This window comes from Lichenostomus cassidix, chromosome 23 (genome assembly GCF_008360975.1).
Source record: "Lichenostomus cassidix isolate B80296 chromosome 23, HeHo_3.0, whole genome shotgun sequence".
Classification (NCBI taxonomy): domain Eukaryota; kingdom Metazoa; phylum Chordata; class Aves; order Passeriformes; family Meliphagidae; genus Lichenostomus; species Lichenostomus cassidix.
This window is the reverse complement of record NC_139503.1, coordinates 639620-658790: the sequence shown is the minus strand read 5'-3', so window position 1 is coordinate 658790 and position 19171 is coordinate 639620. Positions and strand designations below refer to the sequence as shown.

The window sequence follows — 19171 nt, the reverse complement described above, 5'->3', positions numbered from 1 at the left end:
GGTAGTGGAAAAAGACACCCCATGAGCCGCACCCCCTCCCCGGGGTGAACACTGGGTGTCTGTCCCCCATTCCTGTGGCACCTGGGAGGCTCTGCTCTGCCCACACCTGCAGTGAGATTCCAGGTGTCAGTAGTGGGGCAGGGCTGAGCCAGGGCAGCAGTTGCTGCTGTTCAGAGTTAATGAAGGTGATGGGCTGTGGATATATCAGCCAGCTCAGCTTCCCTGGGGTCACCCTGACCAGGACTTTGAAAGGCCCTCTCCAGCACCTCAGAAGGATGAAAACCCTTCTTGCCAGGCCACCAGTGAGGGGAGGAAGATGCAGGACAGGCCAATGCTTTGAGAGGTGAGGTTCAGGCTCTGCCTTTCCTCAATATCCTGCTGTTCCCTGCTGGCTCCCCCAGACCAATTTTCTCCCCCACTGCCTGGGTTTTCTGTTGGGGGGAGTGAGCTTTGAACAGGGGTGGGGGGATTTAAGGAGCAAGGGCAGTCATGAGCTCTGGTCTGTGGGGGTCTGCAGCCTCCAAGGAATATCTTTCAGCTATCGATTCCCCTTTATCAGGGAGCAGGAATATGTATGGGCTGAAATCCTGATCAATCCCTGCTCTGCAGCCGATCAATCAGCTGCTGCCCCAGGGCTTTTATCAAAGGGAGCTACCGAATTTGGGCACAACCCGTCCAGGCCAGGGCACAGGACTCTCTCTACCTGCTTTCACACCCTTCCTGCCCTATGGAAGGGCAGGGAGCTGGGGCAGCCTGGCCCCATCAGCACCCTACAGGGCACCCCTCAGCAACACTCCTCACGCTTCCCCTGCTGAGTGCCAAAGCCCCGGGGAGCCCCGTTTGGGATGGCAGCAGGATGGCCACGCTCCAGAGAGCTGTGGGACAACCACCAACACCCTGCAGCCAGAAAGAAGCTCCGGGGAGCATTTTTGGAGCGCTGGGAAGGCGCTGCCTGGGCAGGGCACCCTTGGGGAGCACACGTGTGCCAATGTCCCCCCAGCTCCATGTCCCCAGCACTGAGAGCATCCCTCAGTCCCGGCTGGGCTTGTTGGAGGCACGGGGCGAGCAGGGGGGTGTGGAGGTCCAGTGAGGGGGAGGAGCAGCTCCATGGCCTCCTTTATTGATTGCTTCGTAGCCAAAGGTCAGCAGCGAGTGTGTGAGGGTGGGGAGGAGGGAGGTGGGATGTGAGGGGCAGCACTGGGGTTGTGGCACGGTGGGCAAGTGCCAGCCTTAGGCACGGCAGGGTGGAGTACCCAGCATGGGCTCCCATTGCACAAACACACACTGCTCCCCCTCGTGCCTCAGTTTCCCCACCAGCAGATGGGCTGGAAGGACTGGGCAGTGGCCACCAGCATCCTGGGCTGGGTGGGTGGGGAAGGAGGCGTTGGGGACAGGAGGGAAGGGTCTGTGCCCACAGGAGGAGGTGGAGGTGGGCTGAGCCAGGGTTGGAGGAGGTTTGTGTGCCTGTGTGCAGCCAGGGGGGCTGTGCCTGTGGGATGGGCAGGAAGAGGGATCAGTTTTCCTTGGCAGGAGCTCGGGGGCTGCTTTTGAGCCGGTCAGTGGTGACAGTGACTGCTGGGAGATGGCGCTGGAGCCTCAGTCCTGATAACACCATTTTCCATGGCACTTCAGTCCCCAGGACCATGGTGGGGTCTGCAGCACCATGGGGACACCAATGCCCATCTCTGCCAGGGCTGTGACCCTCGTGTCTGGCACTGCACATCCCCCAGGCCTCATCCTGCCGGGCCCAGCGCCTGGATGGATCCAGCAGCCCCGGGGCAGCTCTGCGGGTCCAGCCAGGGACAGCACCACCGGCTCTGGGCTCACAGAGCTCCTGCCCTTGCCCCGGCCGTGCCGAGGGGGAAGATTTACAGGCTGTCAGAGCCGGGGCCAGAGGTCAGCAGGGGTCAGAAAGTCCATTTCAGTGAGGTCACTGTCCACTTCTTTCAATCTAATGAAGCCATTATTTGTGAAAGCGGCCGCTTTGCCGGCTATTCCCTTGAAGCCGAGCAGGGCACAGCGACCAGCTCTGAAAGAACAGGAAGGAGTCTCCTTCCCTTTCGCATTTGCCATTCAACAGGCTCCGAAAACAAATACACCACACACAGAAATATGACACAGGGCCGGCGCTGCTGCGGGGCTGTGACACTGGCGCTGGGGAAAGGAGGCTGTGATGGAAAGGGATGATGCCTGGAAGTGCTGCGATCAGGGATGTGGCTGAGTCACATGGGTGGAAAGTCACTGAGGATGGGCAGGAATTGGTGGGTGCTGAGGAAGTGATTGCTGCGTTTAAATAGTTACAGGAAAATGCCTCTGGGGCTCCTGGTCACTCCTGTCCGTCAGGAAGGGGCTGGAGGGGAAGCTGGTGCAGGGTGGTGGATTATTTTCTGAAGGATTTGTTTTGAAGGAAGCAGGGACTCACTCCTCACCACATCCTTCCCCTGTGTCCTCACACCTCTGCATGGGAGCAGAACCTGCAGGCTGCACTCTCCCCAAATCCTGAGAAACCAGGGGAAAACGGGGAAGGAGATGGGATGGAAGCAGGGATGAGCTGAGAGGGCTGGAGCCATTTGGAGTGGTCCTGGGTGATTTTCTCCCCTCTTGCCCCAGTTATCCCACAAGTGAGAGGAAAACGAGGATAAATATGCAACCTCTGGACTCAGCCCTTGCTGCCAGGAGAGGGGGCCAGACGCATCCCTGCTCCCGGAGCCACCGGGATGATCCCGAATCCCCACCTGAGCCGGCTGTGAGTGCCAGCAGAGAGGGGGGAGAGTGAACATGGACAGGCACCGTGGTTTCCTCCTTACCAAAACTGCCACCAGCCTCGTCCCCTCTGCCAGCCCTATTCTGGGAGTCCTGTGGCTGCCAGAGCCTGGTCAGGGAGACTGAGGATCCCATAGCAAACACTGGCCAGACCCTTCTCTCCTTGTGCTCCAGATGAGGTGCTGCTCCTTGGCTTTGGGGAATCCACTCAGGACTGATGATGAGAGACCAGAGGAGTTTCCTCCCCAGCCCGGTTTATGCCCGTTAACACCAGTGTGAAGGTGAGGTGACACCCTGTGACACATGTGTGGGTGAGTCATGACATCTCCCTCTCCACCCGTGTCCCGTGGGACACCTGCGCTGACAGAGTCCTGATGGGCAGCTCGCCCGTCGGGTGCCTTCGCAGAGAAAAAACATTCTCGTCCTGCTCCTCTTCCTTCTTCTCCTTTGCCGTGAGTGGGAGTCCAGCGGGGCTGCTCGGCTCAGTGGGGAAGGAGAAAGGAGGAGCCTCTGAGTGTGGGGCAGGCGGGGGGTGTGCGGGGCAGGAGCAGGAGGAGGAGGAAGGGCAGGGGGAAGGGGAAGAGCAGGAGGAGGACGAAGGGCAGCACCAGGACCCTGGACAGAGCCGCCGCTTCAGCACCACGGCCAGCGCCGGCAGCCCCGCGGGCGGAGGCGGCTTCGCGCGGGGATTCCCCACGCGGGATTTCCCCGCCAGCACCGGCCGGCCCGGGGGTACCCCGCGGGTGACACTGCTGTCCCCGCCGTGCCCAGTGACCGCACAGTGCCCCCCCGATGCTCCGCTCGGTGACACCACGCGGGACTCGCCCCGCGTGGGGTGGCCGCGGAGGGGGCAGACGCCACCCCCAGCCCCAGCTGTCCCTTGGGGGGCTCCGCCGACTCGGCCCGGTTTGGGGGCGGCGCGGGGGAACCCCCGGCACAGCCCGGGAGGGGCGGCGGGCGGCGCTGTGCCCCCACGGCCGGGGCATTGTCCGCCGCCGGAAATGCAGCCGCTGGTCACTCGCCCTTTGTCCCCGCCCGGCCCGGGGGGCGACGGGCCCCCGACACTGCCCCGGCACCGCTCCGTGCCGCCGGGACGGGGGGAAGCGCGGCCGCGGGGGTCGCACGGTGCCGGGGTACGCGCCCCACTCGCGGGACACCGATGGAGCTGTAGGAAGGAAGCCCCCGCAGGAAGCCCCCGGTATCCCGGAAAGCCACCCCCTCCGCGGCGCTGCAGCCCGGCCCGTGCGGCTCCCCCGTCCCACCGGGCCGCGGCTCGCAGGTGGTTCCACTCGTGGGGAGGGGGAGCCGAGAAACGACCTGGAAACTCCCCCCGATCTTCGGCAGTCCCACCTCATCCCCCCCTCTCCGGGTGTCACCTCTTCCCTTGACAGGTGGCCTCGCCCCTAAGTGCCCTAAGTGTGGGGGGGTCAACCCACACAGCCCCCTCTCTCCAAATCCCTCCCGGAATGTGTCGCTATTAGCGGGGGGGTTAATTAGGATCACGTGGGCACGGGATGGCGGAGCAGGGCTCGGCGCCCCCCGGCCCCGCGGGTGGGTCCTGGGGGGGGCGGGGGCTCCTATTGTCTGCGAGAATTTGGGAGCCTTTGAAAAAACCCTCGCGCTCCCTCCCACCCCTATTGTTGGAGTGAAGATGGAGTCAAACCTCTCCCGGCTCCCTCCCGGCGGGGTCTAAGCTGGGGTTTTTGTTGGGTTTTTTTTTCTCCTTCTTTTTTTTTTTTTTTTTTTTTTCCTCTTTTTTGGCTGGGCTGATACCCTCAAAGCTGGCCGAGGAGGAGGAGGGAGGAGGCGGTAACAGCCACAACTCGGAATTTGCAAGCGAGTGTCGGGATGGGGTCTGTTTCCAACCAGCAGTTTGCAGGTTAAGTTATATTATTGTCGCAGCCCGCCTCGGCTCCGCGATTATTAATAACGACGGCAGAGCCCGGCTGGGGGGCGCAGGGACCCCCCCGAGCCAGGCCCACCCAGTCCCGCTGCGCCCCGGCAGCGCGGCAGGGCCCGGCGCGGCTCCTCTGCCCCGCGCAGCGCTAGGGGCTCGCAGGGGGGGATTTATCTTTTTTTTTTCATCCCCCCTCCAGCCCCAGGATGACCCCAGAAGTTGGGGGCCGGTGGCGGCGGCTGGGGGTGTTTGGGGGCGGGGGGGGACCGTGCAGGGGGGATGCTGACGGCAGGGGAGAGTTTCTCCAGCACGGCTTGCTGGGGGCAGGGGGGTTTCGGGTTGGTATTTTGGGGGATTTTTTTCCTTTTTTGGGATTTAAAAAATTTTTTTTTTGTTTTTAAAAAAATATTTTGGCTCTTTTTTGTTGTTTGTTTGGTCTTTTTGTGCGTGTGTCTGGGATTTTTAATTTTTTTTTTTCGTTTTTAATGTTTTTGAGGGAGAAACGGATTTCGGACCCATGCTCCATGCAGCTCCTGGGTCTTGCTGGCAGGAGCTGCCTTCATTTCCTGGGGTGATCCTCATGCACACGTGGAGGCAGAGCTCACCTTCCTGTTGGGTTTTTTTGGGGCTTGGGGAATTTTTTTGTCATTTTCCAGCCTGGGCAACCCGAGCGGGATTTGAGGTTCCTGCTGCGGGCTGCCCGGCCGGGTGCGGGGCGGCTGGGCCGGGGGGGACCCGAGGCTCCCCCAGCCCCGCGGCTCAGCGGCTCCGTGGGTCTCTCGCCAGGTGCGAAGCCGGGCGAGGAGCCTGCCGGAGACTCGCCCAAGGCCGAGAACGAATCGCAGCCGCTGCACGGCTCTGGCATCTGTAAGTGGTTCAATGTCCGCATGGGCTTCGGCTTCCTCTCCATGACCGCCAAGGGCGGCGCGACCCTGGACTCCCCTGTCGATGTCTTCGTGCACCAGGTACGGGGCAGAATCCCGCGTGGGTCCTGGGGCCGGGAGGGGACGCAGCCCCCGGAGGATGCGAGGCGCGGTGGGAATCCCCCCGCCGCCTCCACGCGCGGCCGTGGCTCCCCCCGCCCCGGGTGCAGCCGGCGTCCCCGGGCGGGTGGAAGGGCAGACCGCCGCGGCCGGGGCTCCTCTCCGGGGAACGGCTCTGTAAGCTGATCCCCAGCGATTTCATTTTCCCGTCGTTGTTCCCTGAGGAGCCCCTCGGGGATCCAGGCGAGCAGGTGCCCGCGGGGCCGGGCGGGATGCGCCGGAGCGGGGACACTTCTCACCCCGCGGAGGGACACGGGGAAGAGGCGATTTTTCCCCGCTGATCTGTCCCAGGAGCCCCGAGCCTGGCAGGCATGCGGGACAGGGAGTTCTCCCGTTGGAGCTCATCCCGGGACTGGGCATCTCTGCCCGCGCCCCTTGTCCCAGTCGCGGGTGGTACAAAGGCGTCGGGTGTGTGTCCCTAGGATCCTGTGTGATAGTGACAGTCCCGTGTCCGGATTTGACCTCGCTGAGCGGGGAAGCCCCACGCGTGTCGGTGACCCTGCACCGAGGAAAGTCGCAGATTAGGAGCTGAAGTTGCTGGAACTCCCCGGATCCCGGGGGAAGATCTGCCGGGAGATCCCCCGCGGAGGCTGGGGGAAGGGGTTTGGAGATGGTGCCCCAGCCGGGGCTCAGCGCTGGCTCGTGTGGACAGGGGGTCTGTGTGGTGTCCCTCACCTCGGGACAGCGGCTGCCATGGGGCTGGGGAGCGGAGTGAGCACGAGCAAAGGCTGTTTTTGGAGCAAACACGGCGGGGTTTATGCTCATGATTTAGAGCAGCATCATGGTGCTGGCTCTTGGGAGCCCCTGGACCAGCCACCTACAGAGCCCTTCATGGGTCCAAATCCCCCCAAGCTGGGTCCATGCTGTGGGCTGGGGGTGCAGGGCTGAGCCCCTGGGCTGTGAAGAGCTCCTGGAGCAGGGGTTCACTCCCTGCCCACGAGTGGCTGGCCCAGGCAGGACTATGGCAACTTGGCAAGCAAATGATGGCCAGCGGAGATCTAAATCCCTTCTCCCTTGGCTGTGGTGTCAGCAAAGTCCCTTGGCAGGAGCTACTATCCCAGGCCAGGATGCAGCTGGTTTTGGAGTCAAGGGCTCCAAATCAGCCGGGGAAAAACAGATCCTGGTGCTCTCCAGAGAGCAAATGGGCCTTTGCATCTCAATGTAGCACAGCGGGACCCAGCACTCCTGGGGAGAACCTCCCGCCCTTCTCCCAGGGTTTTATTGCCCCCAGACAGTCTGGTTTCCTGATTGCTCTTGCTCACATTCCTGCAGGGAAAGAGAATTAGCTGGGGTGTCTCTGTCGGGAGCAACCCACTGCCCGGAGAGACCTGCAGCCTCCCGGTGGCTCCCAGTTTCTAAGGCCGGGGAAGCCATGGGATCTCAGGGTTTGAAGTATTTGGGAAATACAGGGAACTCTGGGAAAAAGCGGATTATTTGGGGTAGCACAGGGGCAGGGGGTGTGGGGAGTTCCCCTGCTGCAGCACAGGGCAGGGTGCTCCCAGCGTGGGGCTTTGCACCGCCAGAAGCTTTGGGCTGATGGAGAATCCTTCTCCGGCTCGGGTTTCGCCTCCTGCTCCGCTCGCTGGCGGCACAAAGTCGCTGCTCTCCTGCGGTGAAACAGCCGGAGCTGCTCCCGGCGTCTCTCCCGCTGCAGAGCATCCCGGCTGTGGCCTCTCCTTGGACAGGGACCACCCCATGCTCCCACCGCCGCCTCGCTGCTTGTGGGCGGCTTGCAGGGCATCGGTCCTTGTCCCGATGCTGTCCCCATCCCAGCATCCGGGTGCTTCCCAAGAATCCGTGTCGGCTCCGCTCCCCGGGAGGGAGTCAGGGCTGCGAGGGCAAAAGCCACCATCAGCCAGGGGGGCAACGCCCAGGGCTCGGGGTGCCCTGCCCGGAACCCACCGCCCCAAACCAGCCTTTGGGGCTTAACACTCCAGAGCCCCTCAAAACCCGCTCCTTCCCCTCTTCATTTACATATGTGAATGATGACCCACAGGAAGTAATTGTGGGAGAAAGAAGGGAATTGGCCTCTTTAGATCTATTAAATCACTTTATTACAGGAACCAGGTCTGAATGGCCCCTCTCTGCAGGGAGCGCGTCTCCATCTCCCTCTGCCTTTATCTGATCACAAAGAGATTAAAATCTCGGCAGGACAGGAGACTAACAGGGCTCCTTGGGGCTGCCTTTCCCTCGCATTGTGAGCTAAAAATGAGGCATTTGGGTTCAAATGCCTCCCCTGGACACTGGAGATGGATTCATTTGGAGGCTGTGAGGAGACAGGAGGGATGAGGCAGAGGGGAGCAGAGAAGATCATCCTGCGGAGGCAAAGGGCTGAGCAGCACCTCTGACGAGCTGGGGAGCTTGAGATAGCAGAAATTGGGCTGGTTATGGTGAAGACCCCAAAGATGCAGTGGTTCCCTCGGGATGCTCCTGGGCTCCGAGCATCACTTACAGGAGTGCGGAGCTGCCTGGGAAGGCAACCTGGAAAGAGGGAGAGGAGAAAATCAGGGCAGCCTGTGGCCCCAAGGCTCGGTGCCACTGGCTGGGGAGCAGGACTGGGATTTGGGGTTGGGGTCTGGCTGAGAGCAGAGGGGAGAGAATGTCCAGTGCCTGGAAATCGTTGCTCTCCACAGGTTGGCTTTGCGTTTCCAAATATTTTTCCAAGCCATCAGGTCTAAATCCTTGATCAATGCAATTAGTTGGGGTTTTTGCTCCTTCTCATGATCATAGCAAGGCGAGCTGCTGAGCACCGCGGGTGCCCTGTGGCCGCAGAGTGTTTGGTCACTGGCGATTCGGTGACTTGGTCCTGAGTGTCCTTGTGGGGACATAGAGTTGTGTCCATGGCTAGACCTGCTGGGGCTGGGATGTGGCATTCTTGCCTTCCTGAGTGCCCAGGGCAGTGTGGGCCTTGTTGGGCACATCCCAGCACTGGAGGGGCTTCGGTCCCCTGTGATCCCCTGGGTGATGCCACCCCGGGAGCTGTGTGGGGTCTGGGCTGGCCGAGCAGCTCCATCCCCACTCGGCCGGGCAGGGGATGGCATGAGGGGGTGGAAGTGTCCGCTTGGACACAGGCTTTGGCTGAGCTGACCTGGCCTGTCACCCATCTGTGCCACCCAGTGCATGCTGCTAGGATAATAAAAATCATCCACGTGAGCATGACGTGAGGTCTTTAAAAAAAAAGGTGCTTGGAGGTAGCTCCATTCCTGACTGCGCAGGAGAGAAAGGCACAAGGGACAGTTTCCCTGTCAGGCAGTTTGATCCAACCTTTCCCTGCTGCTTTCTCCCTGCGCTGGGAGCAGCCGAGCAGGGGGTTTGGGTTGTGCAGAGCTGGGGGGCAGCGAGGGGAGGGGAGAAGCCGCTTACAGCAGCTGTTTGAGTCGGGGGGTTGGACCCGCGGTGCTCTCAGAGGTACACGTGTAATATCTCACTTTTCCTGCTTCCTCGTGTGCAGCGCTGCCTTGTTAGCTCTGCAGGACCAGGGTCACCCCAGCCCTGGGTGGGCACCCCGGCGTGGGCGGCTGCGGCACCGGGAGCACCAGAGACACACATCCCTGGGGAAAAGATCACGGAATCACAGATTAGTTTGGGTTGGAAGGGACCTTTAAAGGTCATTTAGCCCAACCCCTCTGCAACGAGCAGGGAACCCCCGCAGAGATCCCCTGGGGTAGAAATGCCCATTGGAATCTCTGCTGTTTTGGGGAAGAGAGGGATAGTAGCAATTTCTTGGGTTTGTTTATTTTGTGGGGTTTTTTAAATAACCGCTGGAATGAAATTGTATTGCGCCGCTTGTGCGCCGCGTCCTGATGGGAAATAGTGAAAGAGAGTGGCTTTATTCCTCCCCTGAAACTCCCTCAAGACGCTCACATACAAAAAAAAAAGCCTCCTGTCTCTGTCTAAAGATTAACTGATGGCCGCAGGCACATCCCTTCCCCCAGCTCCCCCTCCCTGCCCCAGGGAGAGAAAACACCCTGGAATGGTCTCCTAGATAATATGGCCCAAATGAATGGGATTGCTCCCGGGAGGGAGTGGGGATGGGGCTGGGATGGAGTCACTGCCTTGGCGAGCCGCCTCCACTTCCAGCTCCGACGTTTCCTTTCCCTTATTCCCCTGCTCCTAAGAAAAAGCGGGATGGAGCTGAAATCACCGTCCGAAGATGCGCGGCGGCTCTCGGCCGTGTGCCTGCTTTAATACGGGAGCACAAAATTAATACGCAGACGCTGATCCAAATTAACTGCCCTGGGAAGTGCAGGAGGGTTTTGGTGAGGAAAAATACAACCAAAAGAGCTAAAAGGATTTAGGACAGGAAACTGATGGATTAAACTCTGTGGTAGATGCTTTTTTTTTTTCCCTCGGAATTGGTATCTGGAGTTTAATTTTACTGACTTGTGGTGGAAAATTAAGAGCAAACATAGTTACTTTGGCAGGACAATTTTAGTTGAAATCGGGAAAAGGTCCTAAGGGATATTGCACCAGATGACGGTAAGGGAGGCAGTGGAAAGCCTTGGTAATGTTTTGTTAAATCCCCTGCGCTCTCCCCGAGGGCTTCGCAGGCATCGCCCTCCTTATCTCCCCACCAACCCCCGGGGCTGAGGCAGGACTCCTCTTCCCAAGCACATCTCCCGACCATTTGCGGGAGGCCTGAGATGCAAGAAGGGACCAGGGCTGATTCCTGCTCCAAGCCCTTCACTCCTGAGCCAAAAACCGGCAGAACGAGGGATCTGGGGGGACAGGGACACTGTGTCTCTGGGGACAGAGGGGTGCAGAGGATGATGGGGCAGCACGGTGGCCAGGGGCACTGCTGGGGTGCCAGATGAGGGCACAGTCCTCTCGGGGGCTCAGCTATCCCTGGGCCATTTTTCCTAACCCTCCTCTGCAGATTGGGGGAAACTGAGGCACTGGGATTGCCTGCAATGGGGTTGGGCTGCCCGAAATGCTCTGGGCAGGGCTCAGACATACCCCTGGCACAGCTTGGCACTGCCACCAGTGCTCCTGCAGCCGCTCTTATCCCAGCATCCCAGCCCAGCTTGTTTTCCAAGGGATTTCAGTTTAAACGGCGCTGGAGAGCCGAGGTGCAGCGGCCGCTCCGCCCCAGGCCCCGCTGGACACAAAGATGGTTTGATTGAGTGGCCGGGGCTGGCTGGGAATAAACGTCCCCTTGTGTCGCGCTGGGGAGGCCGCGGGGACAATGGTGACCCCGGGGCGGGGTGGGGGTGAACCGGAGCCCGGCAGTTTGGGGGACAGCGGTGCGGTTTGGGGCGCTCCACGGTGTCATCCCTTGGGGAAGGGAAACGGGTGTGAATGTGGGATCTGTGATGAGGGAATTGCTGGGAGGGAGGAAGAGGAGGGATGAAGGCACCCGGGTGAGGGAGTGGGCAGCGCTCGCCGCTCACGTGCTGCGTCTTTGTGTGCCGCAAATACCCGGGATGCGGGCTGGGAGCTGAGGAAGGGTGGGAAGCGGAGAGGTGCCCGCTGTGATGCCCGGGGGGCCGCTGGGTGAAGCCGCGCCTGCTCTGCTCCTGTCCCTTGTCCCACTGTGTGACTCTGGGCCCTGATGAGCATAAGGAAATCCTTGCGTTAGGCTACGCTTCTTTTGGGATGGCAATGCTTTGTGATTCCGAGCCCAGGGCCACCCTACATCCCCCATACCAAAACCACCCCCCCAGACTGACCCTCAGCTCCCCCAAGACACCCAGAGCCCAAAGCACCCAGCGGTGAGCCGCGGTTCTCCCCCAGCGGGCGAGCTGGGCACAGGGCTGATGTGCGGAGGGGCTGGAGGGGGTCAGAGGGGCCGCGGCCATGCCGGCCACCCTTCCTCCCCCCGCCGGGGCCTGGAACTCCTGGAATTTGGGCAGCGGGAGCGCGGCCGCCGCCGGCCCTTTGTTCTCGCTGGCCGGTGGCTCCCGGCCCTGGCCCTCCCCTGCGCTCCCCCTCATCCCCAGCATCCCCGGCTCGCTCCAATCCCCCCCTTCCTCTCTTTATTTTTTGGGGGGGGTGTGGGTGTGTGGAGGCCTGGGAAGGCTCCGGCTTTGTGTGTGGTGTGGGACAGGGGCTCTGGGCCCCTTCCTTTCAGATGCAGGAGGTATGCAGCTAATTCAATGGGCTGCAGTTTGATTACCTATCTGATAACAGAGGAATGCCAGCAATGTGTGTGTTTTGGGAAGGGGGCAGGGGGGATGCGCAGGGACCACCAGCCACTCCGCAGCTCACATCAAAAGGCTGCGGCGGGGGGGAGAGCTGGGGCGCCCCAGCCTCTGTCCCCCTCCTTCCCTGGGGAGGGGGCGTTTCCTTTGGCCTTTTGGCGGAGGGGGCTGGGGGGGTGATTGTCATCCTCACCCGCTCCTGGAAAATAAATCGCTTCCCCGTCATGTTGTGGCAGCTTCTGCCCCATCCCTTCTCTTCCTCGAAGTGGGGGTGACGGGAGGGCAGAGCTGCACTCTGGCAGTGGGGTGATGGTGCCCAAGGTGTGGCTGAGCTGTGGGTCCCCTGGCACGGCTCAGCTTTATCCCGAACCTCAGGGCTGAGCGCTTGGGAGTTTTCATCCCCGCAGTGTAAACACAGCTGGGCCAGCTGGGGCTGTAAACGCCCTGAGAGGAGCCAGGGGAGGTTGTCGGCCTCATCCCCTGCCTTCCAGAGCTGCCTCCTGTGCCAGGGAGTGATGCTCAGCCCCTCCTGACTCTCAAAACCCTGCAGCTGCTGTTGGAGTAGGGCAAATTCCCCATCCTTGGTAGCCCCTATCGCCCAGATCACGGACTGGGGACAGGGCAGGGTGGGTGGCTGACCTGAGGTGCTGAGGTACCTCTGGGATGTGCTGGGGGAAAAGCAGCAGACAGAGGGGTCTCAAGGGTTGTTTCTTGAGCTCTGCTGTGCTCCCACTCCTCTCATGTACCCACAGACACAAGGACATCCTGCAAGACTCTGCCAAGAAAAATTTACTCCAATAACCCAACAACTCTAGTTCTTCCCTCTCTGCTTTTACATGGGGTGTTTCCTCGTGGGTGCTGGTGAGATTTGGGGTGAAGATGGGAGCAGACCATGCCTGCCTGTCCTGCACAGCGCTCACACGGAGGCTCGGTGTGGGAAGAATGGGAGACCAAGGCCCACGTGACGGGAACTCTCCGGGCCATGAATGGGGGAGATGCTCCATTCATAAATGCAGGGTCCTGCTGCAGCCGCGCAGGCGTTGGGAATCCCCAGCCGGCTGGAGCTGCTCCTCCCTCTGCCAGCAAATTCCCCTCAACTCGTTGCTCATGCTCGTTTTGGCTCTGCTAGCAGAGCTGAGGGAAAGCCGAGCTGGAATTGCCGCCCTCGGGCAGAGCAGGCAGGGATGCTCGCTGCACAGGGGGTTAAGAATTGCCGGCTGCCTCACCCAGCTCTGCTCCTTAGGGATTTGTTCTGCTAAAATGGACAGAGGCCCTGAAAGTGGAGTGGATTTTCCTGTCATCTCACAATCTCCCTCCCCAGCCTGGGTTTTTCTCAGCTCCTCTAGTTTGATTGTGTGGTGATAACCGATGTGGTGTTCCTGGAAGGAATGGGAGAGGCTCCCAGCAGTGATAATCCTGTGCCAAATGGCTGCTTAATTAATTATTGCAGGCAATTAAAGGGTTCGAACTGAGGTGAGCTGCAGTGAGGGGGTTGGCAGTGCCAGCTTCCAGCCTCCTGGCTTTGCTAGAAGTCCTGCCATGAGCTGGGTTCATGCGCCTGTGTAAAGCCTCCAGATCCTTTTGTATTAAAAAACCAAAAGGGACAGGCAGAGGGGGACGTTAGCAGCTCTTGTACCACAGGAGGTGTTTGCCAGGAGGGGTTTGTGGTGTGCTGAGAACACCCCAGCTCTGTGCTGACCCCCATCCTCTCCCTGTGCCCCTCCAGAGCAAGCTCCACATGGAAGGTTTCCGCAGCCTGAAGGAGGGCGAAGCTGTCGAGTTCACCTTCAAGAAATCATCCAAAGGTTTGGAGTCCATCCGGGTGACAGGCCCCGGGGGCGTCTTCTGCATCGGCAGCGAGAGGAGGCCCAAAGGGAAGAGCCTCCAGAAGCGCAGATCGAAAGGAGACCGGTAAGGGGCTGATCCGGGACTGACCCGGGACAGGGGCTGAGCCCGGTGGGCACCAGGAGCTGCCCGGGCACCCGGGGATGGGCACAGGTCCGGTGGGATGGGCAGTGACCCTTCCTCTGGGAAAGCAGCTTCCTGTGGTGGTTAATGAGTGGCAGATGCAGCTCGGTGGGGAAAGGGCAGGGAAGCAGCAGGGAAGGAGCAGAGGTCAGGGACACCCCGGGCGGCTGCTCCCCTCGCCTGGGGAGCCATGCTGGGCTGGGGGCATTTTCTCCAAGAGAAACCCTTCCTTGTGGGGAGGAAATCGCTGGACGATCTGACAGTGTCTCCCACAGTGAGATGGGAGCCCCAGGGCAAGTTTTTGGCCAGTGTCTCATCCCCCCTCTCCTCTCCCATCCTCTCCATCCCCGTTGTCTGGGAATGCCTCATCCCAGTTTCCCCAGTGGATGCTGTCCACCCTACTCAGCTGTTCTCATAAAGAGGATTTTTAATTAATCAGAGAGGAATTAATTAATCAGAAGGAAAAGGAAAAAGGGTTGTGGCCAACATCCATGGGTGCAGGATTTAAAATGGACACCGGGCAGCTCCCTCTGCCCGCAAGGCTCTGGTGTGAAGGTGGCACCCACGGGACAAGTGCTGGAAGGCACAGCCCTGTGAGAAGCCACCCTTGGGGTTGTCCCCACGCAATGACAGCTGGGGCTGCTGCCTGTCCCTGTGGCAGTGGAACCCTGGCAGCTGAGCCAGGACACCGATGGAGCCACAGGGGTGGAAGCCCCCAACATGCCGATTTCTGTCCCTGCATGTGGCTTCAGTGCAGGGGTTTGCTGCCATCTCCTGGGTACCAACAGCACCACTGAGCCCCAGCCGGCCGTGCTGGAGCTGGGGCTCTGCAAGGACCAACCCCAGGGCCACCCACCCCAAAAGCTGAGCCCACATCCCAGCAGCTGCCAGGCTGTTTCAAGCCCAGCTCTGGCTATGAAGCCAAATGGATCCCAGGCATGGTTACAGCATCCTCCCACCTCATTTTATTTCTCCTCCCCTCACACAGGTGCTACAACTGTGGCGGGCTGGACCACCACGCCAAGGAGTGCAAGCTCCCGCCGCAGCCCAAGAAGTGCCACTTCTGCCAGAGCATCAGCCACATGGTCGCCAACTGCCCCGCGAAAGCACAGCAGTCTCCCAGCTCGCAGGGAAAGCCCGCCTACTTCCGAGAGGAGGAGGACATGCACAGCTCGGCCCTCCTCCCCGAAACCCGGGAATGATGGTGGGTGGCAGGGAGAGGGGGGCTTCCACCGGGATGAAAAGGCTTTGGCAAGGCAAGGAGCAGCCACGGGGCTCGGGGAGGGAGGGCAGGTGGCACTGCTGGCAGCAGGGACCCGGTGTCCCTGCACAGAGCTCTTCCCCCCATTCCCAGGCTGGGAAAAGCCCTGTTACTATCAGGATGGCTTGTTCCAGAAACAGGGGAAGGCAGCACCCAACACACCTCTTCCAGCTAAAAAAAAGGGCACGTATTTGATTAATCTTTATTCTTTTCCTAAGTTAAGCCAGGCAGTCGTGTCTTGGGGAGGAGGAGCAGAAGGGCAACACCCCAGGAAGGAGCTCATGGCTCCTTGTTCTCCTGAGCTTCAAACAGGCTCTGGCTTGGAGGAGCTGCAGGTGACCCATGGCTGTGCCTGCCCCGGGAGGAAGGCTGAGGGAAAGGCTGCCTGTGGAGCATCAGGGAGATGCCCGTGGGCAGGTCCTGCGGGTCCCTCTGCTCCTCGTGGCTTCTCACTTCCAGGGAGGTGTGAGGATTTAGTTTTTCCCTGGTTGCTCCATTGCTGGATTGGGGCTCAGTCAGGGAGAAAATGGATCATCTCTCAGGGCTGGACTAACACCACCTCTGTGGGCTGCGAGCTGCGGCCTGGGGGAGAGCAAGTCAAAAGAAAACCACTTTTTTTTCCCCCTAATCCTTCCCAAGTGCCAGCCCAGAGAGCATGAGGTGTTTTATACAACCAGCTCCTCCCCTTTCAGGCTTCTCCCTGCCTCCAGAATGCGGAGCTGGGGAACAGGCGGGCTTTGTGGAGCAGGAATGCTCCCGGGGATGTTGCAGGCGGCATTTCCCTCAGAGCTGTGTACAATCCCAGCCGGGATCACACAGATCCAGCATGGCCTGATCCACACCCCAAAACGGGTCTCCCCATGGGCTCTGACTCAAACCCACACAGGACAAACACCTCTGCTCCTCCTGCCCATCCCACACTGCAGAACCCGCTGGCTCTGGGGCTGAGCTTCCCCAGGGACAGGGGCAAGGCTGTCCCAGCTTAGTGGCTGCTGTCCCCCCTCCCCACAGCCCTTCCAAAGTCTTGCCTTTATTTATTGGCCCCAATGGATCCTCCTTCTCCCGGGGAGCCCCCCGAAGCCAAGGCCAAGTGAAAGCTGCACTAGGACGTGCGTGAATGACGTATCTTTGGGTTTGTTTGTCGTCTTTGTTTTGGATTTGTTGTTCTTTTTTTTTTTTAAATATAAATATTCTGGGTTTGTATTTTTGTATATTTTAATCTTTAAGAAAAGAAAAGAGAAAAAAGAAAAAAAAAAAAGGGAGAGAAAGGACATAATTCCTGCAACTTATTCTCAGGTATTCGAGCAATCTCAGGGATAAAATGCCTCTGTAGCCCAGTGCTGGACAGAGAGGAGGGTTTTTTGTAACAGCACAAAGAAATGATGAAGTTTGTATTGGAAGTGTAGATCTACCTCACTGGATGTTTGCTAGGTGGGCTGATGTGTTGTCGAGCTTTTCAGTTGTGTTTTTTGGTATGTTTGGGATTTGTTTTCTTTTAAACTGTATTTTAATGGTCTCTTTCCCTTCCCCATGCACTGATGGAGGTATTTGGGTCTGTGGATCTGTGTGTGGGGATGGAGAAGCCAGGCAGTGCCATAGGGCAGGGAACAGCTGCTAGAGCCCTTGTTGGCTCCCCAACTCCAGATTTTCTCCCAGCCTGGTGGCTTTTGAGGACTGTCCTTTGTTTCTCTCTCCCGTTTCCTCTCTCATGTCCTCCCCACCATCCTGATGGGAACACTCCAGTCCACCCTGTGCCTGAATTCTCCTGCTGCCCATGGGCTGGGATGTCACACAGGCTCCCAGCAGGCTGGTGCCATGTGGCTGGGGGTCAGGATGGGGGTCCCAGCCCCATTCAGGGGGACACAGGAAGAGCAGACAGTGACCAGGGGGTGTTGGGAGACAGGGTTACCCTCAATCCCTGCCCTTCCTCACCCTCAAGCTCAGGGCTGGCTGTCCACGACCTCCTGGGACAAGGGACCTGTTTCCAAGTCCAAGGGAGGTGCAACTGCTCCATCTTTTTCTCCTTCCCTCAAATGCTGACTCACCATGGCTGGGGGAAACTCGGGATCCCAGGTTTTGGGGTAGGAACACTCCTCTTTGCAGCCCAGGGGGTGGCTGGAGCCTTCCCAGAGCAGGCATCTGGCCATGCTGGCCTCTGGCTGTGGGCACAGTTTCTGCTGGTTTTTAGTAGCAATAGGTTTAGATGTGGGGCAGGGCTGGATCAGGTGGGAGCAGCGACTCCATCCTCAGGGATGGGGGGCTCTGGGGGGACTCACTGAGGCTGCTGGAGCCCAGTGACCCCCAGCATGTGGGCATTGAGGGGGATGGAGAGCAGCCCCCAGCTGCTCCCTGCCCTGCTCCAGTAGTTTATGGTGAGGTGGTGGTCTCTTCTTGGGAGAGGGGGGAAGGACTTCTAGTTCTTGAGTAGCAACGGGATCTGTACAAAAGTGCTTCAGGAAAACAGCTTTAGTCTGACGGGGTAAATGCAATAGAGCTTTGGGGGGGCTCTTGGCCTCCCCCTGGAACCTCGGCTGTGCCAGGGAAACTGCTGCCCCCCAATTCCTGTATCTGCCCTCCCAATTCCTATATCTGCCCCCCTCATTCCTGTATCTGTCCTCAAGAATTGTGTAGGACCTTCCCCCCCTGCTCCCACTTTAATGGTTTGGTGATTTTTCTGCTAGATGTCTAGTGTGTGTAAATACCTCTGTAAATCTTTCCACTTTCTCTCAGTATTCTCCTTGATTATTGTTTACAAAAGTAAGAGGGAAAAAAAAAGAAAAAAGGAAAAAAAAAATATCCAAAGCATCTAATAGGTTACGGACCAGGGAGATGGATCTGCCCTGTGTGCTCTCCCACACAGAGCTGCCAGGTGGGAGCTCTGTAACCATCCCTGTCCTGGGCTAGAGCAAACAGGGAATCTCTCAGGTTTCCCCCGGGGTGCCGGGATCTAGAAAACAGGGATTTTTATCTGTAGTGGGAAGCCACACTGGAGGAGATGGGATTGATTTGCATCTCCTTGCATTTGCCATTGTGGTTCTTCCCTTATCTTGGCAATAATTAACTAAATTGCTGCATCATCGCCCACCCTGCCCACGGGCACTATGCATGAGGGGACAGTCACGGGAGGATGGGGCATGCTCAGGGTCCTGCTGTGACACGGGAGTGTTTGAATGTATGAGAAATAAAATAAAGATGTCCCTTACGAGGGGGTGTCTGCCCTGGGGCGAAAGCCTTGAGTCCCAAAAATGTCTACGAGGAGACGGAAGAATGTAATCCATGTTTACTGCTAGCAACCAAAGCGTTTGTGTCAAACTCGTGAAGTTTTATGAAGTGGGAGGGAGGGGTAACTGGGGAGGCTGTGTGTGTGGGGCTCAGGGTAACCCCTGAGTGAGTTACTCACATTTCCTGCTGGAGTCCCTGCAGCAAGATCCTCAGTTCCTGTAGGTTTTCCCCCCTCCGTTCATTTTATTTTTGTGTTTGTACCAACTATGTAAAATGTGGGTTTTTTTCTTTTCTGGAAAAAAAATTAATAAAGACCATGGGCAACGGCTGCTGGTGATGTTTTGTGTGAGATTACTTAGTTTTTCTCCCCTGGGGCTGAGGAGCCCAGACCCCAAATGGTGAGTACCAGGGCAGGGGGGCTGTGCTGGAGCCAAACCCCAGCTCTCCCTGCAGCCCCCCAGAGCCCCCCAGCCCTGTCACAGATCACAGACTGCTTTGGGTTCGAAGAGACATTAAAGCTCTTCCCATCCAGCTCCCTGCCATGTGCAGGGACACCTTCCACTGTCCCAGGCTGCTCCAAGCCCTGTCCAGCTTGGCCTTGGACACTGCCAGGGATCCAGGGGCAGCCACAGCTTCTCTGGGCACCCTGTGCCAGGGCCTGACCACCCTCACAGGGAAGAATTTCATCCCAATCTATCCCTGCCCTCTGGCAGTGGGAAGCCATTCCCTTGTCCTGTCCCTCCATCCCTGTCCCCAGTCCCTCTCCAGCTCTCCTGGAGCCTCTTTAGCCATCGGAAGGGGCTCTGAGGTCCCTCTGGAGCCAGCTCTTCTCCAGGTGAACACCCCCAGCTCTCTCAGTGGGTCTCCAGAGCAGAGG

At 59.1% G+C, this 19171-nt stretch overlaps 1 protein-coding gene across 1 annotated transcript; it reads left to right on the top strand.

Moving 5' to 3' along the window:
- Nucleotides 1–3361: 3361 nt before the first annotated feature.
- LIN28A (lin-28 RNA binding posttranscriptional regulator A) lies at nt 3362–18624 on the top strand. The gene is made up of 4 exons (XM_085081342.1): nt 3362–4642; nt 5447–5625; nt 13570–13754; nt 14800–18624. The coding sequence occupies exons 1-4, from the start codon at nt 4612–4614 to the stop codon at nt 15011–15013; spliced, it is 609 nt and encodes a 202-aa protein (XP_084937468.1). The 5' UTR covers nt 3362–4611; the 3' UTR covers nt 15014–18624.
- The last annotated feature ends 547 nt before the right edge of the window (nt 18625–19171 follow it).